The sequence below is a fragment of the Amblyomma americanum genome, chromosome 4 (genome assembly GCF_052857255.1).
Source record: "Amblyomma americanum isolate KBUSLIRL-KWMA chromosome 4, ASM5285725v1, whole genome shotgun sequence".
Taxonomy (NCBI): Eukaryota; Metazoa; Arthropoda; class Arachnida; order Ixodida; family Ixodidae; genus Amblyomma; species Amblyomma americanum.
This window is the reverse complement of record NC_135500.1, coordinates 62,992,000-63,017,213: the sequence shown is the minus strand read 5'-3', so window position 1 is coordinate 63,017,213 and position 25,214 is coordinate 62,992,000. Positions and strand designations below refer to the sequence as shown.

The 25,214-nt window shown below is 48.5% G+C and overlaps 1 protein-coding gene and 1 pseudogene across 1 annotated transcript; both read left to right on the top strand.

Annotated features, from left to right (window-relative positions):
- The first annotated feature begins 5,678 nt into the window (after nt 1-5,678).
- On the top strand, nt 5,679-6,314 carry LOC144129525 (uncharacterized; annotated as a pseudogene).
- A 3,737-nt stretch (nt 6,315-10,051) lies between these two features.
- LOC144130137 (uncharacterized) lies at nt 10,052-23,025 on the top strand. Its single transcript, XM_077664150.1, has 4 exons — nt 10,052-10,173; nt 12,540-12,655; nt 16,319-16,531; nt 22,644-23,025. The coding sequence occupies exons 1-4, from the start codon at nt 10,113-10,115 to the stop codon at nt 22,956-22,958; spliced, it is 705 nt and encodes a 234-aa protein (XP_077520276.1). The 5' UTR covers nt 10,052-10,112; the 3' UTR covers nt 22,959-23,025.
- The last annotated feature ends 2,189 nt before the right edge of the window (nt 23,026-25,214 follow it).

Here is a 25,214-nt window from a genome sequence, read left to right as displayed (position 1 = left end):
CGCTCTGATTCTGTTTTTTCTTTTTCATGGCTGCTTACACCCCAAACTGCGATTATCATAGCGCTATCACTTTCGCCAACATAGTCAAGGAAACACAAGCACTGAAAAAAACAGCATCGTTTTTTCACCTTAACGCGAGAAGCTTGCGAGACAAGTAACCTGACGTTTGTGCGTACCTGGCAACGTTAAATCATGAATTTACCGTACTTGCATTTTCGGAAACTTGGTTCAGTGATCAAAAGCATGCAGTGAAGCTTGATAACTATAATTATGAATCGCTTGGTCGATGTAACCGACGCGGTGGAGGCGTGGCGCTCTACATCAGTAAACGCCATATGTACAGTATCATCCAAGAGTACTCTGCTATTACGGACAACTATGAATCCCTTGCAGTCAAGTGTCAAGCGTTTGCTGTGACGGTTGTATACCGGCCACCTTCAGGATCCTTGGTTGCATTCTTAGATTTTTTCGAAGACCTTAGTGAGCATTTGTTATCCTTTAAGTGCCCAGTAGTCATTTTGGGAGATTTTAATATTAATTTGCTTTCCTCTGATTTGTGTTCCAGTAAGTTTCAGGATTTAATACACTCGACCGGTCTAATAAATGTTATTAGCATACCTACTCGTGTGACTGCAGATAGCCAGACATTAATTGATTTGTGTTTGACAAGTTGTCATGACAATGGTGTGCGCTCTGGAGTTCTGACAACAGGCATCAGTGACCACATGCCAATATTTTGCTTCCTGCCGGTAACATCACAACCTCAGTCACACCAAAAAGCTCCGCCTCGTAGACATGTCAGTACAGCTGGAATAACACGTTTTCGTGATCTTTTAAGCAGTTTAACTAGGGAAAATGTTTTAAATGTTGCACATCCTAATGATGCATACAACTGCTTTCTAACTGCGGTAACTCAACAATATTATGATGCTTTCCCTGCAAGAATTCTGAAAAAACCTAAGCGTGCAAGAAAGCCTTGGATTACAAACGATTTATTAAACAAGATAAATGCCCGAAATGACTTGTTCAACACGTTTATTAAGACTAAAGATATAAATAAACTGTCAGAATATAAAAAACTGCGAAATAAGTTAAGTGGTGAACTAAAGAAAGCTCGCACAGCGTATTACATGAACAAGTTTACGGCAGTGTACAACTGCCCTCAAAAGGCATGGACCTTGTTTAATTCAATTCTTTCGCAGAGAAGTGACACTATACCCCATGAGTTAGTCGTAGATGGCACAAGCCACGCCGGTGAGTCACTAGCAAACCTATTTAACAATCATTTTCTTACGGCTGGTGCATCTCGCAGCAGCTCGGTCAGTTCATACCTAAATCTAAGTAATACTGAAATAGATTCAATTTTTTTGACGCCAACCACACCAGATGAAATTGAAGGAGTTATAAAAAATATGAAAGATTCTTCTGCTTGTGGTTATGATGGCATTGCTGTCCGACCAGTGAAAGCGGTATCTGATATTCTTTGCGTCCCCCTCTCCCATATTTGCAACAACATAATGCGGCATGGTATATTCCCAGACAGTATGAAAATTGCCCGCGTCTGTGCAATACATAAGGGTGGACCTAAGGATGTTCTCGCGAACTACAGACCTATATCTGTATTACCTTTTTTTTCAAAGATACCTGAGTATGTTATAAATAATAGACTTTACAAATTCTTATCAAAGAAAGACATAATAGTAAAACAACAGTATGGTTTTCAGAAAGGAAAAACAGTTCAATCTGCCTTGCTGAACATCAAAGAAAAAATAATAACTAATATTGAGAATAAGATGTATACCGTAGGCATATTTTTAGATTTTAGGAAAGCTTTTGACTCGATTAAACATGATATATTATATAATAAACTTTGTAACTATGGCATTCGTGGAATCACGCTCGACTTAATTAAAAGTTACTTACATAACCGTTACCAGTTTGTAAAAATCAATAGCTTCACATCAACGTCTAAACTGATACAGTATGGTGTCCCGCAGGGATCTATCTTAGGTCCCCTTTTATTTCTTCTCTATATTAATGACATTGTATGTATTCCTCGAACTCCTGATATTATCTTATACGCTGATGACGCAAATATCTTTTTTCAAGGAACCGACTTAACCAGCATATTAACAGAAGCAAATGCATGGCTTGAACAATTGTCTATCTGGTTATATCATAATCAGCTAGTCCTGAACACAGAAAAAACAAACTACATGATATTTCGACCCAAAAATAAGGCAGCAGATTGTTATCTAAAGCTAGAATTTCAGAAAAAAGTGATAACGCAAGTAAGCAAACAGAAATTTCTAGGCGTGATCTTTCACGAAAACCTTAACTGGACACCACACATCGATAGCATCTGCACCAATATATCGAAAACCTTAGGTATCCGAAACAAATTCAGGTACATTTTACCCACGTGGTTCAAGCGACAGTTGTACTATGCAATGATCTACTCACGACTACACTGCTGCGTACTGGTATGGGGCACGACTTCAAAGGGCAATCTTGAACGGCTTCATATCATGCAGAAGAAAGCGATTCGATTTATTGAAAACTTATCAGCACGTGAACATACTCAAGGTTTTTTCTATGAAAACAAGATTCTTACATTTACTAACGTATTTCGCCAAGTACTAGCACTCAGAATATATAACGAAATTAAACGTGATCAACCAGGCTTTTTCGCAACATATGAACGTGCTCACTGTGGCTACGAGTTGAGAAATGTATTGTTTACTTCAAACCTGATCAGAACATCCTACGGGAAGCAGTCGGTTGACTTTCAAATCCCTGCACTTTTAAACATGTTTCAGGAAATTGTTCAAATAGTCTGTAACTCCAACTCAGTAAATAGTTTTAAGAGACAAGTTAAAACTTTTTTACTAGATAAAGCATAACTGCGCTGTTTTGATGTATGCTGTTTTAATTTGTTTGATTTTTTCTTAAGTGTTTTTTTTATGTACGGTATTCCATTGTATCTTGAGTATTGCCTTTGCATTGTATTCTACCTGCTTAGTGATTGATGTTTCTAATAATGGCGTCTTGTACCGAATCTTTCTGATTGTTTTGTAACTGCACAGTTTTGCTGCCTCCTTATTCTTTCTTGTTGTTGGCGCGACCGGCCACTCGTCTGTCCTGATGCAATATTCCGGAGACGAGGCCTCGTCAGGCGTGCATTAAACGCCTTTTGCCTCGTCTACCTTGGCAGTGCTTTATACCAATGTGTGTTATTCGGTCTTGTATTGTAACCAGTTCTGTCAAAATAAAAAGAAAGAAAAAAAAAGCTCTGGAAATATTTTAATTTGTATCGGCGTAGACATCAGGTGAGATGAGCAAATGTGAAAAGGCGATATAGCACTAATAAGGATAGTGTTGCCTTGTAATTAAATTCTTCTAAGGGGCTACTGAAGATAATTATGTGGCCTCTACCTGACTGAACTTTTTTAATAACCATGCATTTTATGCACTGCAAAAAGTGGCTGACTTGTATCTTTAATTGCACTTCCCTTAATTTTATGCGGTAATTTTATGTTCTTGATCCGACAGCGCATTATTTTTTGGAAGCGGGTTTTAGTCATATAAGGAACGTGCGGCTTGAATTCGCAATATTCCTCAGGTACGAGTATAATGCAATGCTGTTTTTCTGATCGACTTTTGAATGCAGACAAAAAGAAATACAACGTCGCTTATTCATCATTTCTCTCATCCCTTTTTATGCACTGCAGAATTTCAAAGGTCAGCACTGCCTTCAATAGTATTGTCACATATATTAAGGAGCCTAAGTTAAATTTTAAAGGAAAAAGGAGACGACACAAATTAACCGATCAGTAAGAAAGAGGAAGAAGCATTCGTTGAGGTGGAGAGAGATAATTGGTGGAGAAGCATTCGGTGAGGTGGAGAGAGATGATTGGTGAAGAACACAAGAAGACGACGACAAGGCTTACGTGGACTAACACCGAGGCTATAAAAGGGCGAGTGAGAGCAAGGCACAGGGGGGGAACAGCAGAGAAGCGGAGGCTCCGGCGGGTCAGGGTCACTTTGGCTGGAAGAGAGCGACGCCGGCTAATGCTCCGGTGAGCTCGCGTTCTACGGCAACGCATCGTGGACTTCCTGCCGTGCCTGAGCCCGTTCGGGGAGTCAACAGAGGACGCTACCACGTGCTACGGCCAGGGGAGTCTCCAGCGCTGCTGCCGCCCATCCGGGTGGTGCTCCCAACGCCAACAACACCGGCATCACCTCCACGGGCGCTTGGACCGGGAGCTTGTACGACGCAGCAAGCGACGCCAGCCCAAGCACGTCGAATGCCGCCTCGACGCCGGATACTGGATCCATGCAACGCCGCAGCCACATCGAACCAAACGTGAGCACGAACGCCGAACGCTAGTAGTAGACGCTGATAGCAGTGTGCCCGGGTCGTGTGTATTTATAGTATTTGTGTTTTGAGTTAGTTTTGTTAGTTTTGTGTTCTAGTGTGTGTGTCACGTAGGCTGTATTAAATGTGCGTTTGTGTGGGTACACCCGTCGCCTAGTCCATTCTTTCGGTCCGAGTGTTCTCCGGAGAGATCCGTGACAAGCATCGATGACGAGGACGATTCAAAGCCAACGGATGATTTCCAAGGCGCTGCCGTCCACGCCTCGGTCCATCGCAGACATCGTATTGGATAGAGAGCTCGGGCAGTTGGCCACTGGTGACGATTTTCTGCTCTTCGATGGTAGACCGGGAGACCCGGAGAGACTAATTCTTCTTGGAACGAAGGAAAACCTTGACAACCTGGCCTCCTGTCCACACTGGTTCGCGGATCGAACACTTTGGAGCGCGGAGCCCATTCAACACGCCATGACAAAGGAGATGATAACCCTGCCAAAAGAAGCGTTTTCAAACTGTTTCTAAGACCTCAAGAAGCGTTGGAAGCTGTGTAGAGACTGCAAGGGAGACTGTTTGGAATGGGTGCTACACAAATAATTTCAATGGTAAACGAATTTTTTTAATGGCCTCAGTCTCGAAACTTTACGGACCAAGGTTGCATTACGACTACCTGCTGAAGTTTCCGGTTAGTGGCCCCAGCGACAGTACTCACCTCCTGCTGAGCCGTCCCAAAGGTGTTCTCTCTTCTGTACGCATCGCTCTCCGGACGCGGTTTGCCTTCTCCACGTTGGGTTTGGTGAACACCCTTTGATAATCATGCATGTTTGTGAGTGTTGAGTATGCTTGATTTCACCCTTTACCATTTCGTTTTTCTATTTTCCTTTCTTTCACCTTCTTCTTCTCTTATCTTCTTTTCTTTCACCCACACCTGGAGCAGCATGCTAGGCCAACAAGCAAGCAGGCCTCTCCTTTATTCATTTAAGTCTCCCCTCTCTCTCTGATGTGATGGCGTCCCCCGACAACTCAAGAGGAGAACTAGGTGCCGCAGTTTCTGAGGCAAGAACTGCGCAGTCGTCGAAATTTGAAAGGCCTGGTTTGTCTGCCGCTAACTTAATTGAAGCTTTTGTAAAGGGTGTGTCTGCGATGGCGCTTGTCGACACCGGAGCTGCGGTTTTTCATGGATGTAGCCCATTGCCGCTCTGTGAGGAAAGTGAAGACGCCCCTTTCTGGCCTGTCGTTACGAACTGCAAGCGCGCACCTCATCCAGCCGTTAGCAGGGTGTACTGATCGAGTAGTCATACAAGACATGAACAGCATATGCATAGAGAATGTGTATACATTAAAATATTTGGGAGTCCATTTAACTTCTAACGTTACATGGAATGATCACATTGATGAAATAATTTCGAAAGCAAATAAAACACTTGGTTTCATTAGGCGAAATTTATATTTAGCAAATCAGTCAACTAAATTATTAGCTTACACAGCTCTAGTTCGCTCAAAGATTGAATACGCTTCCATAATATAGAATCCAAATCAGACTTACCTAATAAACAAGCTGGAATCTTTACAAAATAAAGCAGCACGCTTCATCACTAAAACATACTCTAGAACATCCAGCATCACGGCTATCAAAAAGTCCCTCCAATTACCGTCTCTAGAAACACGACGACTGTTAGCACTACTTTCCCACTTCCACAGATTGTATCATGCCCCGTCATCCTTTACAGCATCCCATATCAAACCCCCACAAAAAATTTTCCCCCGCCTCGACCATCCGTTCAAAGTACGTCCCATGTTTGCGCGTACGAATCTCCTGCGACAATCACCGCTCTTTCTAGCTATTCATCACTGGAATAAGCTGCCAAAAGAAATAGCTTCTATACGTGATCATGACTCATTTGTAAATAATTTGAAACGCAGTTTTACGCATGTTGGGTAAAAGCAGAATTTTATGCCTTTGACGCATTGTAAGTGCATCTACATGCTTTGTACGGAGTGTTGTTGTTGTTCTTTTTTTTTTACATGTATGCAATTCTCTCTCCTTTTTTTCTTTTTATATTTTCTTGTTGTATTCGATGATCTTTACCGCGATGTTCTATATTGCCTTGCACCCCCCCCCCCCCCTAATTGTGTTTGAAATATCCTGTTGTTAACCCCCCCCCCCCCCTATGTAATGCCCATAAGGGCCTTTAGGGTATCTGAATAAAAAAAAATATATTATCGAGTTCATCGTTCTGCCGTCATGTCCGCATTCGACCATCTTGGGCTGGGACTTGCTATCGCTCCACGACTTGGTCATCGACTGTGCTCGGCCTCAAGTAGCGCTCTCTACGCTGCCGAATTACGTGCCAGAGGCTGAACTTTGCGACGCCTGTGTTTCTGCCAAAGTTCTTCTTGCCGACAGTACCGATATTCCTGCGTACTCTTCCGTTATTTTTCCTCCCTCCTGTGACTCTGTTCGCGATGCAAGTGTTGTCTTCAAGCCGTCTCATATTTTTCTGCGGCGCCACTGCCTTGCGCTGCCTTATGCCCTGCTCACTATATCCGCCGGCCTCACCGCAGTGTAGGTCTCCAAACCTTTTTCAAGCTCCTTCGCTTGTGCCGCGGCGAATGCGTCGGCACCGTGCAGCTCTTCGATTTTGTTCTCAACCACGGCGCCACCACAAAATCGCCGCCGGTCGACATGGACGGCCTTCGCTCATCTGCTCCTGCGCCCGCCGTTGCATCGACCGACCTATTCCTTCGCTCTATTGACGCCACTCTTCCTCCCACTCAGAAAACCCAGCTTCTTGTACTTCTTGAGAAGATTCGCTCCTCCGATTGCCAGCGACCCATTTCGGGGCGCGCGTCGACTGTCGAGCACCACACTGACACTGGTGCCCATGCCCCTCTGTGACAACGCCCATACAATGTTTCCGCCACTGAACTATTGAAGGTGCAGAGACGTCTACCCTCTTCAAAGTATTGATGACGCTCTGGACTGTCTACAAGGCGCAGAGCTTTTTTCTTCGCTTGGCTTGTGCTTTAGTTATTGGCAGGTCCCAATGGTAGCGCCAGATGGTGTCAAAACAGCGTTTGTGACCCCTCACGGCCTCTACCAGTTCACCGTCATGCCTTTCGCCCTATGTAAATCTCTTGCCACTTTCGAGCGAATGATGGACACAGTTTTGCATGGCCTCAACCGGAAGATATGCCTGTGCTAGCTAGACGATATAGTCATCTTTTCGCCCGACTTTAAGACGGATGTATGCCGCCTTAAGCCCGTCTTGACACGCCTCACAAACGCTGGCCAGCAGCTGAACTTAAAAAGAAATGCATTTTACTGCCCGTGAACTCACAACTTTAGGTCACGTTGTGTCGAAAGACGGTGTACGCCCTGACCCCGCGAAACTTCTTGCCGTCATTGCACGAAGTTTATTGCACTGCACGTCACTGCACGAATGGCTATTGTTGCCATTGATCACCTCATGAGGCATGTGGAAACCGCTGCGTTCCCTGCTGCGACTGCCCAGGATGTGGCGTCTTTCTTCTGCGGCGGTTCATCCTTACACACGGTGCCCGTCGTGAACCGCTCAGCGACAGAGGCCGCGTCTTCCTCTCTGACGTCATGGAAACCCTGCTCCGAGAGTGCAACGTCATCCAACAAACTTCCACTGCTTATCACCCTCAGGCAAACGGCCTTACTGATTGCTTTAACCGCACTCTGGGTGACATGCTGACTATGTACATCAGTTCTAACCACACGAACTGGAACCTGATTCTCTCCCATATTAAGTCCGCGTACAATACTGCTCACCTACCATTACTCATCTATGGGGAAAAAAACTTGAAGGCTAACGAAAAGGGTTCAGCTTAAGTTAAGGACAACGCAGCGAGCCATGGAAAGAACAATGATAGGTGTAACGTTAACAGGCAGAAAGCGGGCAGAGTGGGTGAGGGAACAAACTCGGGTTAATGACATCCTAGTCGAAATCAAGAGGAAGAAATGGGCTCGTGCAGGGCAAGCAATGCGAAGGCAAGTTAACCGGTGGTCTTTAAGGGTAACGGAGTGGATTGCAAGAGAGGGCAAGCGTAGCAGGGGGCGGCAGAAAGTTAGGTGGGCGGTTGAGATTAAGAAGTTTGCGGGCATACGGTGGACGCAGCTGGCAAAGGACAGGGCTAATTGGAGAAACATGGGAGAGGCCTTTATCCCGCAGTAGGCGTGGCCAGGATAATGACGATGATGACAATACTGCTACGCAGTCTACCCAACAAGGTTTTCTCCTTTCTTCCTTCTTTACGGCCGACATCCCTCAGTTCCCATCGCTGCTGTTCTCCCCTACCACCGTGACACATCTGAGTGCATCATCGGTCGCTCACGACAGCTACCCCATCTCTCTAAAAAATCCGCCACGATGATAAACCTGCCCAGCATTTCCCGCGCGGCTGTCTTGCCTGGCTGAGGATCCCTGCCGCATTGTGGGCCTTTCGCGGAAACTTCTCGCCAAATAACAAGGCCCCTATCACCTCTTGCAGCAAACATCTCCTGTCAACTATATGGTTCAGCCACTCACGTCGTCCTCCGATCTCGCGACGCCGCGGTCGCGAGACTGTCCATGTCCAGCGCATCAAGACATACTATGACCCCGCTGTCTTATCAGCCCATTAAGTCGCCTACTGCACGCTCCTGCTGGACTGGCTGATCTCGGAGTGCTGTTGGCCCGTTCCGAACCTTTTCCAAATTAGCTCCAACTTACACTACGTGCACTTTGTACAGATTACATGCCTTATCTTACGTTACATGTAAAGTGCTGAGCCATGCTACGTTGCAGAATGATTATGGGGCATGTCTATGTCTGCGCGTAATTTGTAAAAACCCTACTTACATTAATTGTAAAGTGCTGAGTCATGATGCTTTGCAGAATGACTACGGGTCATGACTTTTCATAGGTAACAGTTAGGTTTAATCATTCATGACTATACATGTTCGCGTACAGGTGTTGTGACATCGTACAAACCGTTCTGACATCCTCCGAATTTTGCGCCATAGACGGCGGACGCTGGCTTTTCTGCTAATGGGACATGTAATGCTTTCGCATTATTAAAATTGAGGCAGCCTTACCCCTTTCTTTCATAATACCCGCCTCCTATCAGCGCAGCACCCTAAGCGCATTCTAATATGAAGTAAAAATAAAGATGTATTAAAAAACGTGGTTTTATTTATTTTTTGCTCCAAAACAGTGTCATTATACAGTGTGAGGAGGCGGGAAGAAAAGGCAGAAAGTTCGTAGAAAGAGTGATGACCAGTTTAGCTCAGATGGTCGCGAAAATGGCCAGTGTAGCCATTGCCCAAGGTGCATTTTCCGTAGTCACATTCACTCGTTGCCCTTATATTAGAGCATGCAGCAAGCTGCATAAAAGCACCCTGCCTTATACTGCAGCTAGCGCCTTGAGGCGGTCGCCAATGGCAGCGTACAAAGCTCTCCTGTAGCATTGCGGCAAATTTTCATAACCAGTAAAGGTATTGAAGGACTCTTCACATAGCCTTACTTCCTTGGTTTATGAAATTAACACGGAGAAATAAATGAGCAAACACGTTTTCCATCTTTTAGCCAGCGTCTTCGGCTTCTTCGGCTGCTCCGTGAGTGCGTGTCCTCGCGAGCGAGAAAGAAGACGAAGGTGCAGCTGCCGCGAATCGCACGGGCATTGCCTTTTTTCCCCGAGTGAAACCGCAGCGGTGGTCATCCTCTGGTACGAGATGCACCGTTTCAGCCTGGCTGCTGCTGTCTTCCTGACCCTCACTCCTTTCATGTTCGAAGGTGAGCACTGGCACGCACCCGCATGCCTTCGTCGGAGGCGTTCCATTTCTGATAGGGTTGACGCCGATCGGACGCTGCGCCCGAGTGTGCGCGTTGAAAGTAGACTGCGGGTGCGATCTAGTGCGGCGGTACGATATTGCTTCGATTGTTGTTTTTTTCTGGTGGGCAGCGGAGTTCCCAGGACGTTGCGAGTATCCGTAGTGTTCCACGGAGTTAGAAAGGGCAGTAAGATGGAATTTTTGACAGCAGCAAACAATACAAAGGGAATAAGTGTTGAGGGGGAGCATCTGTGCCCTAGCCGCAGTTTTAGTAAGAAGACTTGTCTTCGTGTCGGCCGTAGTGTGGGATCTGACTTTTCTGCGTTGACTTCACATGGAAAACTCCTGGGACGTCGAAAAACAATTGTGAGGTGGCATGCGGAGTGCGTTTTATTGTGTTATCACTGACGTAACTGGTGAACGCACCGGGAACGTCTTCCAGCACTTGGATCGCCTAACGTCCGAGATTCCACTTCACGTGACTTTGCCTTACATCGGCCGAGAGAGATGTCGAAACGGCCCCACTCAGGGTTGGTGAAAGCCAGTTTCGCTGCCACTTCCACGTGCTAGCGTCAGGTGGGCACCACAGCCCAGGAAGCAGCATGGCTTATGCACAGCGAGCTCTTATGTGAAATGTCTATGAAAGCATTTCCAATAAGTGGGGTGTGACCGGCAGCACCTGTGCGACGGCTTTCCGCTACCTAGGCTTGGTACGAGATGGGTACTGGGCAGCTACTTGACACAGCGATGGAATACGATTGGCTCTCGCGCACCCCAGACTTTTCTTCCCGACAATATTTTTCTCTGTTTACTTCACTCTACTTGTCCATCCCATTCGTATCAGCCACACCCAGGCTGTACTTCCAAGCATGTCCCCGTTCATTGCTGTGTAGTCACCTAACGCTTGGTTAGGCAGTCGGCCTTATTCGCGTCAGTCGCGTGTTGAAAGCGCCGCTCTGTAATCACACAGTATATAAACCCTGGCAAGTGACGGCCCTGGAAATGAGGCGGACGTATGCACTTAAGGTGGCGGTCTGCGATTGTCGCTAGGTCGTCGACGTTAGGACCACGCAATCAAAATACGAGGACGAAAAAAGCCGAGCTCACGACTCATACCAGCTACTGTGGCTCAGTCGTTAGGGCGCGCGGCTACTGAGCCGGAGTTCCCGGGTTCGAACCCGATCACGGCGGCTGCGTTTTCTGGAGGCAAAACGCCAAGGCGCCCTTGTTCTGTGCGATGTCAGTGCACGTTAAATATCCCCATGGGGTGAAAATTATTCCGGAGCCCTACACTACGGCACCTCTTTCTTCCTTTCTTCTTTCACTCCCTCCTTTATTGCTTTCCTTACGGCGCGGTTCAGGTGTCCAACGATACATGAGACAGTAACTACGTCATTTCGTTTCCCCAAAAGACCAATTATTACTCATACCAGCGCTGGATCTACGCGTATTTGCTGTACTTTGTTCATTTGCAAAGCGCAGAGAGAAAAAGGGGACTTCTGCAAGACGTTAGGCAACCAGTCTCTAATTTCTGAAAAAAAAAAACACGCGCCAAAACGACAACGCTAATTGGGCGACACGGGCAGCGCGCTGCTTGTGCGCATAGAAAAGTAGAAAGAAGTCCTGTTAAAAAGTGCAGTTTTAAACGAGTAGTATAATTTACTGAAAAGCTCAACAGGCCTTTAATGACCACACTTGTCATCTTAGCGGGTTCAAGGAACCGCGACAGGCGTAGTTTTAATGCGATAGGATTTAAGTTGTCGTCTCACTATGAGTTTCCAGCTTCTCTGTCACGAAATTCCATGCTTGGTCATGAGCATCATAACGCCATCAGCGTCACAAATGCTTTAAATTTTGAGGACCTCCAAAACTTGGAAGTTGACTCACCTCCCGAAGTTTCAAAAGTCCTTCTAATGCTTGGATGTAGACCCATCCCTGAGAGTGGATTAAGGTGAATTAGTGGGGATTAAAGTGGATTGGATTACTGTAATCCCGTATCATAATCCAATAGGACGTACTCAAACGTTCTAGAAGGTGATGACTTACGCATACCTTAATAAGGTATGCGGCGTTTTGGTCGGAAACACGTAAGAACATTAGACACTCATTGTAGATAACATAGCGAGCAATCTAAATGCTATCGCCGCATCTTTTTTTTTTAAGAATGTGGTTAAGAAGGACCTCAAATTTTTCTTTTGACGTTCCGGCCAACTGCAGGGCTGGCTGCTGTCGCCAGTCAACGATCGTGCGTGTAGAAATCGTTCCCGTTTGATCTCTTTTCGATGTGCTTTGTTCGACGTCTCGGAATCACTTCCTTCTCTCCACCAGGCGGCCACATGCAGCCACGACGGAGAGTTCCACCCAGCTGGGTTAAGGACTACGACGACGAGAAGATGTACACGTACAGCTTTGGCATGTACCACATCGAGCCGAACTCCTTCAAGGTGCGTCCTCGCGCACTTGAAAGCGTACGGTGTGTTGCATGGCCATCTTTTCGTACAGCGCACATGAAGGCCTCATGGCTGCGCACAGCGAATTTCTCTGCTCCACGTGAAAGCGCCTATGGTTTAAAATTTTTGAAAAAAAAACAATTCGACGCGCGTCTCGATTCAGTCCACCCGGCAGGCCTATTCTACTTCTTCGAAGTCATCAGCCGGAAGACCCCCGTCGTCCTGGCGATTAGGCCAACACACACTCCTTCAAATAGTGTTGCAACTCACCGCGTCCCCTGGGCGATGATCCGCTTGGATGCCATTGTTCTCAGCGAACGGCTATCCTCTACTGATGGGAGGGCGCAGAGAAATAACCCAAGTCTGCTGGAAAAAGAAAATTTTTTTCTAATTTTTTTCCCCGCGGAATGGTAAACAGGAAAATAAATCAGACATGGTCTAAAGGGCCTGTAAGTGAGGTACTGGGCAATTATTCCAGTGAGCACTGAAATGTAATGGGCAGCTATGTAAAAAAAAATATTTAGAAAAGGCGAAAAAGTGCGCTTCATTTAATGTCATACGTTTCAGTTTCAAAATAATTTCGGGTTATTCATGCTTACCTGTCAGTTGCAGTGAAGGCCTAAACGACAAGTGTTGCGTCAGTCTGTTCTACATCAGAATGCGGTTGTACGTGTGATGAAATTTAAAACTGAAATTAAATCTGCTGCTGCTTCGTCGCTACAACATCTGCGCCTAAAAAACTTGCTACTACAAAAAAAAATGTTCTTGTAGTCCTTTACGGCCTTGGCAACAGTGCCGAGCTTATTTCTTTTTTCTGAAGAAAGCTTGATACCCTGGTATGGTTATAACAGGATTGAAGAAGCGTCGCTTGATGGGCCACTTGGTGCATGATCACGGAAAATCCAGTAGAAAAGTACTCATTCACAAGAAGGAGGAGTAGACAGGGCGACGCTGGAAAAGAGCTGAATTTTACTCGGTGAAATTTGTCACAATAGCCGGGCGCACATGTACGTAAGCAACGCCTACAAAACAAACAACAAATACATCTGATACGGTGCAGGCTTGTTATTTCGCATGTGACAAACTATGTCCCATTCTTGAAATGTAATTCTGTTGAAATTAACCCTACCCAGCTGTCGCAGACGCATTCAGTGCCTAACTTCTTTACTTTATATGCTTCAGGATTTCTCACTCTATCTGCACTTTTTCCACAGCCGATTAATAATGCGAAAGCTTTACTAGGCTATGTCGACAAGGCCGTGTCCGCAAAAAGTGTCCCCAGCAGTCGTGAGGAACTTAGAAGAGGCAGCGCCAAATGAATGGTTGTAATCGAAAGAGGATCATATGAGGTTGATGTCAAAAACAGAACTGTGTCTATAAGTTGATCAGTTAATAATTAGAGCCAAAAATGTCCAAGAAGTGGGCGGAGCCAGGCCTACGCGTGGCGCCAAATTTGAAAAACCGGAAGTGTGAGCAGAGCCAACGCGTGGTGCCAAATTTGAAAACAAAGCGTGGCGTCCAGTTGAAAAACTCAAAATGGGCAATTGATGGAACTTGATTAAGTAAGACAATTAATTGTGGTAATTGGAAAGTTGTATGAATTTACATCAGTGCTTAGACGAGTAAATGTGAGAAGGGACAAGAGAAGAGGAGTAAAGCAAAGAGACTAAACGAGAGGCAAAGAGAGGTAAAGAGGGGCAAAGAGTAACAAGGAGGCGTCAATGCTTTCGCATTCCTTCAATGCGGGTTACCATACTGACCTCAAAAGTTTTTCTGATATCATTGAAGAGGGGGTTACAGACTTGACAATGGTTGCAATGTAACATGTAGCGCGGTGCGGTGTTGTCTTATGCGATCGTTAATGCGTTGGCTAGTTTGGCCGATGTAGACCTTTCCACCTGACTACAAGATTGGCAATAGATTTTGTTGGGCTTATGGGGGTTTAACGTGCCAAAGCGACTCAGGCTATGAGGGAAGCCGTAGTGAACGGCTCTGGAAATTTCGGCCGCCTGGGGTTCTTCAACGTGCACTGGCATCGCCCACTATACGGGCCTCTAAAATTTCGCCTCCATCGAAATTCGACCGCCGCGGCCGGAATCTAGCCCGTGCCTTTCGGGTCAGCAGCCGAGCGCCATAACTACTGATCCACCGAGGCGGCAGTGGTACATTTTGTAGATATACTCTGGTGGTCGGCATTGCATTTCTTCTTTCTGCTCTTATTGGTTGAGATACGGGCACACTGTGACTACAGTTTCGTGGGAGCATAAAAGACAACGTTGACACCGTATCTCGTGGCAATTATGCGAGATTTTGTGCACGTATGGCATTACATGTAGCAGATCTCATTTCTTGATACGGCGCATCTGCGTTGTGAGACAAGTGCTTTGGCTTAAGCTTGTTAGATAACGGTCCCGCAGCAGAAACCAGGACCTGTTCAGGGAAACCCGATGACCGCAAGCAGCAAAGGTGTTCGGGAAAATAGTTATGCAGAACGTGGAGTATAAGGAAACGAAGTGCGATTATATCAGAATGCTCTCCGCCACTGCAAAGTGTGCAAACACCGCGTGAAATGACTGTTTTTTCTACTTTTTCTACTGTTTTCTCATCACCCTGTCATGTTCAACAGCCGAGAGTGGCCCACTTAGCGTGTGCAATTTATGGCAGCCCAAACGCGAGCCTTCAAAGCTAGAAGGATTCCAGGTAGTATCCGTTCGGGTGTTATATCATTTGGTGGCAGTGTCTCATCAGGCATCTACTGGCACTGTAGTGTAATTCACTCTGCAGACGTTTCTTAACGGTAGGCTGATTGGCTCCTCTGTCAGCTTGATTATTAGAATGGTCAGCTTTCAACAGCATTTGTCCCAGAACTTCACCGGATTGGCTTGTGGAGAGACTCCGCATAATTTCCTCCGGTGCCCGCAGCACGCACCTTTCAGCGTTGCTCCGCATGCGACTTATTTGCCTCACCAAGGCTGCAAGTGCAGACAACCATCGATACCGCACGCCAACGTCACCAAGTGGCAGTCTTTGAGTAGTGGAAACACCAGTCAATAGAGTGCATATGGGAACAAAAATCCGTGAAAAAGACTTTTCGGTGGGAAACTTCGGGTGTCATCATTAGCCTGGCTACGCCCACTGCAGGAGAAAGACAATTTCCATATCTCTCCAATTAACCCAGTCCCGTGCCAGCTGAGGCTTCCTTATCCCCCGCAAACTTCATAATCTCATCTGCCCACCTAACTTTCCGCCGCCCCCTGCTACGCTTGCCTTCTCTTGTGGTATCCAGTCCTTTACTCTTAACGACCACCGGTTATCTTGCCTTCGCATTACAAGCCCTGTTCATGTTCATTTCTTCATTTCTACTATGATTTCATAAGCTTAATTGACCCACATTCCTCTCTTCCTGTCTCATATCCTTACACCAATAATGTTCCTATCTGCAGCTCACTGAATTGTCTTCACTTTATTTTGAGCCCTAAATTTAAGTATAAACTTCGGGCGTATCAGGATATAAATGGTCGACATGTTCTTCTTTTGAGTTTCTTCCCAATGTTTTCAATATTTATTTATTTTTTGTTTTTTTAGAGGATTCAAAATTTACGGAAATTGCACACCTCCATTCTTGTCACCGCTCGGTGGCTGGGCTGGCCCTCGCAGATTGGCAACCTGGCCAACGGCGAGGAGACCTACCTGTGCATGGTGGCCCTGGAGTTCCTCAACAACGACACGCTGCTTGCGAACAAGCAGCTGCGCGAGGTCACCCACATGCCCGGCTACAGCTCCATGGAGAGCGGACTGTGCCGTGCCTTCTTCCTGGGGCCCAGCCAGGTGCTGCCGCCACTCACCGTCGTCACGGCGTCCGTATTTCGTGTACGTCCGCCCCGTATTCCCTTGGCGCTTCTCATGACCACGACCGATGTCTTTTCGTGGCGGCAGTCGCAGGTGAAAGAGTCGTCCAGCGACGTGTGTCGGAAGCCTCGGAAAACCTAGCACGCGTTAGAGAAGCAGGCGAGGTAGCATTGAATGCGGAGTTTGGCACTGAAGGGTGCCTGCTGTTTCCGGGACAGTTTAGTTAAACAAGCGCAGTGCCTATAGATTGTCAGCTTGTGATAGTGTTTGAGAAATATTAGAACCACGCGCACTGCCAAACAGGGCGACAAATGAAAGCAAAGGCCCCTCGGCCTGACCACAGAAAATAGCCTCCTAAGCAATGCACTTTCTCTACATCCTAGCCACTGGACGGACCTTGTGGTCCTGTGACCCCCGCTATAGGAGAATTTGCATGCACGTATATTTCTGCCTCCCACACGGGCCTCTATCGTCTCCGGACGTTGCGGACATCACGGGTTAAGCGCGGCTTTTTGTACCATGGCGAAGAAGAAAAGTCTCGTAGTAATTAGTATACGAGTTTCGTATGCATTATTACGGCAATAAAATAATTTTAACGCGATAGCGTTAAGGAACTCTTGACGCAGAAAATCCGGCGTCGCCGTCGTTGACCGTGAGCGAATAATACCCAAAGCAACCTATGAGGCAGGTGGCTCGCCTAGGTCACGTGACCTTGCGGCGTCATCACAACGTGCCCACTGGATTGTGAGCAAACTGCCCACCGTGGCAGGTGGCAGTTAAAATAATGAAAGGTCGCTCGGGAAGAGCAACTTCGGCCGCACAAGGCCCACCGGTGGCAGCGCCTGCCATCGCTTAACCGCCGCACTACTGCGCCATGAGTGGTGTGAGGACTCCCAGGGATCTAAGAGTGTAAAGTAGAAAATGACCAATTCTGCATCTATTGGAATTAGCCCATTAGGCTATCGCTTCTTGCCCCTAAGGCGAAGCCCAGGTGTGCCCTCCAATTTTTTTAGAAACCTTTAAGGCTGAAAAATACACTCGTACAAAGGAATCTTCTCACACGATCTCGTAAACCATAAAATGGCGTTGTAGTATAACGGCAAACAGTATAACGGCAAAAAAAAATCAGTAGAGGGCACCTAATGTTCTTATGTGTTGTGGAAGCGAAAGCATCCTTTGACCTAAAAATATTCACGCTAAAGGCCTTAACCGTCAAGGATTTACACTAATGACCTTCAACCTAAAGGCCGTTATCATTTCCAACCCCAAACCAGCATAGCCATCGCCAGACATTCAAAGTCTCGTTTATTTCCTACCATGTCGCTCATCATGTGCCTAGCTTCGGAGGTTTCACCTCACACCGGCATTTTCCAGGTTAGGAGGCTAACAGTGCTTTCGTACAGGAAATATTACAGCATCTTGGTCTCTAGTAGCGTAGCGCCTGCAAGAGAAAAAACTACGTTCCCTAAACATGAAGTTTGTGAAGAATCACGAAACCAGCAATAAACAACTAGTGTTTCGAGAGGCGTCGTTATTATCTATCTCTAGAGTGGCATCGCAGCTCACAAACAAGTGTCCCTTGCATCCATCGTCCGTTCTTAGCTATGAAACAGTATATGCTGAGTTTCCATCCTCCTGCAAGACAAACACCTTATGAATTACATTTTTGTAACAGCTACAGGAAACATGTCTAGAAGACGGGTAATTATATATAGCAAACAAAAGAGCGCCAATATGCCCCTAAGGGATAATATAAACGGTACAACACAAGCCCTGCCTTATTTCAAGGCATTTAATCTTTAAAAAAAACGGCTGTGGTTTAGCTCCGGTTAAACCTGGAGTGACGCGATAGCTACCGCTGGCCGAGTGCAGCTCGCTCAGTCGAATTGCAAAGTCAGTCTTTAATAATAATAATTGGTTTTTGGGGAAAGGGAATGGCGCAGTATCTGTCTCATATATCATTGGACACCTGAACCACGCCGTAAGGGAAGAGATAAAGGAGGGAGTGAAAGAAGAAAGGAAGAATAGGTACCGTAGTGGAGGGCTCCGGAATAATTTCGACCACCTGGGGATCTTTAACGTGCACTGACATCGCACATCACACGGGCGCCTTAGCGTTTTTCCTCCATAAAAACGCAGCCGCCGCGGTCGGGTTCGAACCCGCGGGAACTCCGGATCAGTAGTCGAGCGCCCTAACCACTGAGCCACCGCGGCGGGGCTTTCGCCGCTGCTTCTCGCTGGGCGTTCCTTCTTCATCTTCGTCCCTGGACGCGGATTCACTCTCTCTCCCCTCTCCTCCAATCCACTCTACCCCCACCCGATTTCGCCGGCGCGCCGCGCCGTCGGCAGCTGCCACGGTGGCCACGGCGCCGCCGCGTCGAAGGCCCGAAATGCTAGCGTAATGTAAGTGCGCAGCGCGCACACCAGCTGCGTGCTCTGAAGTCACTTCGCGCATGCGCACAGCTAACGAGGCGGGCGGCGTCTGCACCCGCATAGGCGCAGCGGCGAGGCGCGCACACCAGCTGCGGGCTATGACATCACACCGCGCATGCGCACAGCTGGCGGAGCGATGGTGCCACGGCTCAGCGCGCAGCCTTACTACCCTCGCGAGGTGACTGACGTAGTGTAGCTATCGCTACAAAAAGATGTATCGGTGTTTCAAAGCAAGAAACGGAATTAGACGAAAACATTCCGTAAAACTTTTTGGGCTAGTTGGTGCATTTTGAAACAAGGGAAAGGAGCAGCGCAAAATCATGCAACCACACGAGAACATGCAACCACACAAGAAGAAAGGACTAATTCTTGTGTGGTTGCATGCAGTCAGGCAGGTTCTTTCCTCCCTCCTCTATTTTGTTTTACTCTCCTCCCGATTCAGCCAGACCGCACCAAACATTCCGGTTACACAGTGCCTAATTTATTCACATCTATTCACAACTGTGGTGACACAACTCTGCCGTCGAGATGCGGCCTCTCGTCTCGGCATCTACCACCCATCTGTCCCGCTCTTCTCGGTCGTTTCCCCTCTGTTCCCGGTCCTCCTTTCCAGCTTGCTCTCTCTTGTCCTTGCCAAGAGCCCTAGAAGTCGCCTTACGCCACGGGCTCATGGCCACTCGATGGGGCTATGACCCCACACCAACTGCTACCTTGGTCGACGAAAATAAACGTTTATCCTCATCCTCCTCTCGTCCTTGCTTCCCCGCTGCTCCCTTCGGTCGGCTCCATGTGAAGGCATCTTGAGCTGGTTCCCGTCGTTGCGGAGGCGGCGCGCAGATCTTGGTCTTATCGGATGATGCCCCTGTAACTGCTCTTCGGGGGGGGGGGGGGGGGGGGTGTCTCTCGTCAGCGGCAAGCACGCACACAGAAACACAAAGCGCCGGCTGTTTCTTGGGCGCGCCGAATCGCCCGCGCGTACACGCGCACAACCGCGGCGGCCGTTTCTTCCGGCTACGTTCGGATGCGATAAGGCCGCGCGCCCGACACCTCCACCGCCACTGTGATGCATGCCTCCACGTAACGCACCACACTTCACACCACAACCGCGCGCGGCTGGTGTCCCGTGATCCTCCCCCGGGCACTACGACACCATTAAAACAAAGGACTAGGGAACAGCGTTACCCCTTTCACCCCGCTCCCGTTACCAATGCAGCTGGTGCTATAAGCCTCGGCAGCTTGTCAGCGTTGTCCTCACAATGCCTGCCCACAATTGCCGTCTCGAACGCCACAGTGTGCTATAAACCCGCTGCGGCGGAGGGCGGTCAGTCGGTTCAACGCAATCGCCCTTACTGTTCATCTGCCACGGCGCATACCTCCTGACGATTAGTGCAATTGGCCGTCCCCTGTCGTACGGCCTCTGACAAGGCGCCATCTGACACTCGTTACAATTTTGACCACGCGTTCCCCCCTTGGACCTTTCTGCGAAGCGCAGCTTAGTCTTTCCGCCACACTGGTGACTTGCCCACTCAGACTCATTCGCCAGTCGCGTCGTTTTCATTTGTTGCGACTCCCGTGACGCCATTGGCGCACACGGTTGGCCCGCGATCTCGCCTCCACTGCCAAACAAAATTACACCTGCTACCGCATCATGAGCGCGCACTCTCGCGCGTTCGCCGGTCTCTCTCGGCGTAGCGCCGCCAGTTTGCTCGCGCCTGGACTCTTCGCGCTCTGGAGAATTTGTATGCCTGCCGTAACCTCTTTCAGCGCCAGCGTTACCGGTCTGCTCTACTGCGGTCACCATTACAGCCGCAGATGCGTCTGCGCCTTCCTGGTTGTTGCCGCTATCCTCCTTCAGTGCAGTCACCACTTCTGACACTGCGGCTGCCACTGCCAACCGATCCGGAGGTCTGACATCCTCGATTACCGCATCATTCCCGGATGCTAGCCTGCTCGCCGCAGCACAGATATCTCCACCGCCGAGCTTGTCTTCATCAGTTTCCTTCAAACCGTCAGAGCGCTCCTCTGGCACGCCTTGACACCTTCCTCCTTTTTCTCGATCGCGGTAGCTGTGTCAGCACTCCAACTTTCCAGTCTGCGGTCTGCCTTTTCCGCTCTCTGGCCTACCTCGAAATGCTCCGCGACGCCCGCCCCATTCTCCGGACGCACCCCCTCTCGTATTACACCGTCCACCGCCTCCCGACCTCTCTCTCGTACCGCAATATTTCAGTTGCCAATTCTGCTCCTGAAATTTTCAATTTTAATTCCAACAACGCCATCTCATCGGCGAAAGACAACCCTGACCCTCCGCTGTCCCGGGTTCGAACCCGACCGCGGCGGCTGCGTTTTTATGGAGTAAAAACGCTAAGGCGCCCGTGTGCTGTGCGATGTCAGTGCACGTTAAAGATCCCCAGGTGGTCGAAATTATTCCGGAGCCCTCCACTACGGACCTATTCGTTCCTATCTTCTTTCACTCCTTCCTTTATCCCTCCCCTTACGGCGCGGTTCAGGTGTCCAACGATATATGAGACAGATACTGCGCCATTTCCATTCCACCAAAAACCAATTATTATTATTAAAAACCCTCCGCTGACGCGTGCTACCTCGGCGTTCGCAACCAGCTCAATCTGCCAACCTCTTTCGCACTGCTCTTTTTCCTTGGTTCGAAAACATTCCGGAACGCCAACGAAACTGAGAGATGCGAATCACACAAAAGCTTGTTTTATCACGAGGCCACGCATACTTACCTGGGCAACAATCTGCATTAGGAGGGCTAAATAGGCTTTGCGTAATTTTTCGAAATAAAAATGTCTGTGATCTGCGAATATTACGCAGCTTATGACTGAGCAACTAAACAAGTGTTCTAGCATTTAATGTATTGGTGACGACCGCATTATGTGTGTGAGAGAGTATTTTTTATGCTTTTTTGCATTTAACGTTGATCTTATAGCCTACGTCGTCTCCACAACGTAAGAAGTTGAGCGCGTCGTTTTGAGAACCACATGCCCTTTTTCTTGTGTGTGTGGGCTGCTTCAAGGGTTGTGTTAAGTGTGTATCATGTTTGTATATAGCGGCAATGTGTGTCTTCGGTGTTTTTTTTTTCAGAGATCCTTTTCATGGCAAAACCAGTCTATACATACTTTTCCCGGTAATGAACAATTTAGCTGACAACCAATATCCATCCGTTAGCCCGCTTGACCTTCATATGTTCACCTGTTTGCCCTCTCAAGTGGTTGTAACACAGCGTGAACTGTTATCGCGCCGTAGCCATCTCGACAGAATTTGTGTCATGCTTTCTTGTTCAGCAATATCTGCATAACTGCGTTCATCGAGCAAAGCGTCGTCCCAGTAGGTCGTGACCAAAAACTTGAACACCTGTTGGCTAAAGATGTGTGGCCCGCGTTGAGCTATGGGTATAAGAAATGTATGGAACAGGGAATGAGGCTACAAATGGTGTTCACATTCGGGTTCGTTCCGGGAGTTCTTGTACTGCTTTCGGCAGCGAGTGGAACATGACATACCCATTACCCATCGATGCTTCTGCGTCGCCTTTTACATAAGGTTCTTGCAAGGAATACGAATTAATGACTGAACCAGGTGCTTCGATTGAACAGTACCACTGCACATTGGCTTTAACGCCACCCTCGCCAAACAAGTGCGGCTGTTCACACGCGCCCTTCGCTTTCTCTGGCGCCGCTTGCAGCACGTCCTCTCCACCGGAGTCTACTCGTACTACTGGGAACCCCTTCCGCCGAACTTCCGATCAAACCAGCTGGTCAAGTTTGAAAACTTCGAGGAGTACTTCCTCTACGACGATCCGAACTTGCAGTGGCGCAAGTCCGACCTGGCGGTTGTCGTAGCCCGCATCAGGTACCAGAATAATGAGCTGCCGGGCCTGCAGATTTACGCGGAAGCGGAGAGGGGCAACGAGACCTTCTACGTCTTGCTCGACGAGCGGGTGGTCCCTGTCCACCAGAAGAACGCCGTGTACGCCACTCGCAGGGCACACTCGGGCTGAGGCTGAGTAATCTGCGCCCATCCTCGCGCCGTCGTCGATAGAGCAGGCGCTTGCAATGCGCAGACTTCCCGTCTTGAGTTTCGCGAGAATAAAGCCATAAGACGTCGTTTGAATTCAGAGGGAAGCGAACTAAGCTAATTCCTTTAACGGCCTTCTAAAGAAAGCTAACCAGCGACAGGCTTTGTGATCCCGAGAGCGCTCACAAGGTTCTTCCGGAAGAGGCTCACCGGGGTTACGGAGCAGCCATGTTGGCAGGATTTTTGACGAAAGGAAATGCATACAGGATACGAAAGACGTTGCCGACCCACCGCGTTCATTGCAGTGGCAGTTCATGCGGCCCTCACATAGCGTGCCTGGATGTACAGGGGCATCGAGGCACCCTACCCTCACAGGGAGTAAGCAAGAAACGCAGGTTGTGCGCAAAATTATCGCGTCTGTCCACACTTTTCAATCTTCCACATAGACACTTCTCTGTCTCCACATAGGGTTAATCTAATATACAGTGCTCCAGCTAACTTGAGTCAAGGATTAAAAAAAAATGAAACACGCTGTAAGCGAGCGAAGCCGGTTGCATATTTTTGGCACACGCCTCGCGCACTACAGAGATTCTTTAATGCGAAGACATTATAATGTAACGTGAAGATGTGCACACCAAAAGGGAACAGTATATTTACAGGGAAACAGCTTACAGCCACGCAGCCGAACAACCGGGCACGCGAAGCCCAGCAGCAGAAACGCACTTCGTCCTCTTCGCGTTCCAAGCGCGAGCGCACCAAGCACGAGCGTTCCAAGCACAAGCACAACCGTAGCATAACTCCCGGCGGCAAAAGCACCGTCCCGGTGCTAAGGGGATGATGTAGCAGGCGTGTGGTACGGTTTGAGACGGACTACATGAACGACGTCAGTCAAAGGGCTAGTGGACGACGTCGGAGCATGAAGAGGTGTAATCTCGTAGGTCACGTCGGTCACCTGACGGAGAACTCGATAAGGGCCACTGTACTGACGTAGAAGTTTCTCAGAGAGACCGACATGGCGAGAAGGAGACCAAAGGAGGACGAGTGAGCCCGGCGGATAGTGTACTGGGCGATGCCGGCGGTCGTAAACTGACTTCTGGTAGGTCTGAGATGCGGTGAGCCGGTCTCGGGCGATTTCACGGGCCATAGTTGCTCGGGAGATGGCGTCACGTGCATACTCTGTGGTCGAGGCAGTAGAACTCGGTAGTAATGTATCCAATGGCAGCGCAGGATGCCGACCAAACAGAAGGTAGAAAGGAGAATAGCCGGTGGTATCATGCCGCGACGAATTATAAGCAAATGTTACATAAGGCAAGGCAACGTCCCAATCGCAGTGGTCGGGCGAGACATACATGGATAGCATATCGGTCAGAGTCCTGTTGAGGCGCTCGGTAAGCCCGTTCGTCTGGGGATGGTAAGCTGTAGTGAGCTTATGCTGCGTGCCACAGGACCGGAGGATATCGTCAACTACTCGGGACAAAAAGTAGCGGCCGCGGTCCGTCAGCAATTGGTGTGGAGCGCCGTGGTGAAGGATTACGTTCTGCAATAGGAAGTCGGCGACATCGGTTGCGCAACTTGTTGGTAACGCACGCGTGATAGCGTACCGGGTCGCATAGTCGGTCGCGACAGCAATCCAACGGTTGCCGGAGCAGGACGTCGGGAAAGGTCCGAGAAGGTCGAGTCCAACACGGTAGAATGGTTCGAGAGGTACGTCAATAGGCTGTAGAAGGCCAGCAGGCAACGTTGATGGTCTCTTCCTGCGTTGACAGAGGTCGCAGGAGGCAACGTAACGCCGAACAGAGCGGTACAGACCAGGCCAAAAGAAGCGGCGTCGGACCCGATCGTATGTGCGGGAGACGCCGAGGTGGCCTGCGGTCGGTAGGTCGTGTAGTTCCGCTAGGACAGATGAACGAAGACGCTGGGGAACGACTAGCAGGAGCGGAGGTCCGTCAGGACGAAGGTTGCGGCGGTATAGGACGCCATCCTGAATGACGAACAGTTGCAATGAAGGATCTCGGCTGGCACAGTTGAGGCGATCAATGAGAATACGCAAGGAAGAGTCTTGTCGCTGCTCGTCCGCGATGTTAACCAGATCGGAGATAGCGAAGAGGCACGGGCCGAGGTCGTTGTCTCCAGGATCAGGCGGCTCTACAGGGTGCCGAGACAGGCAGTCGGCGTCTTGATGGAGACGCCCTGACTTGTAATGAACAGTGTAAGAATACTCTTGGAGGCGCAACGTCCA

What these genes read in the sequence shown, in the direction of transcription:
- LOC144130137 (XM_077664150.1), top strand. Translation starts at nt 10,113, where the DNA reads ATGCACCGTTTCAGCCTGGCTGCTGCTGTCTTCCTGACCCTCACTCCT. An exon ending in TCGAGCCGAACTCCTTCAAG is followed by an intron (nt 12,656 to 16,318) that starts GTGCGTCCTCGC and finishes TGGCCCTCGCAG; the next exon opens with ATTGGCAACCTGGCCAACGG. An exon ending in TCACGGCGTCCGTATTTCGT is followed by an intron (nt 16,532 to 22,643) that starts GTACGTCCGCCC and finishes CGCCGCTTGCAG; the next exon opens with CACGTCCTCTCCACCGGAGT.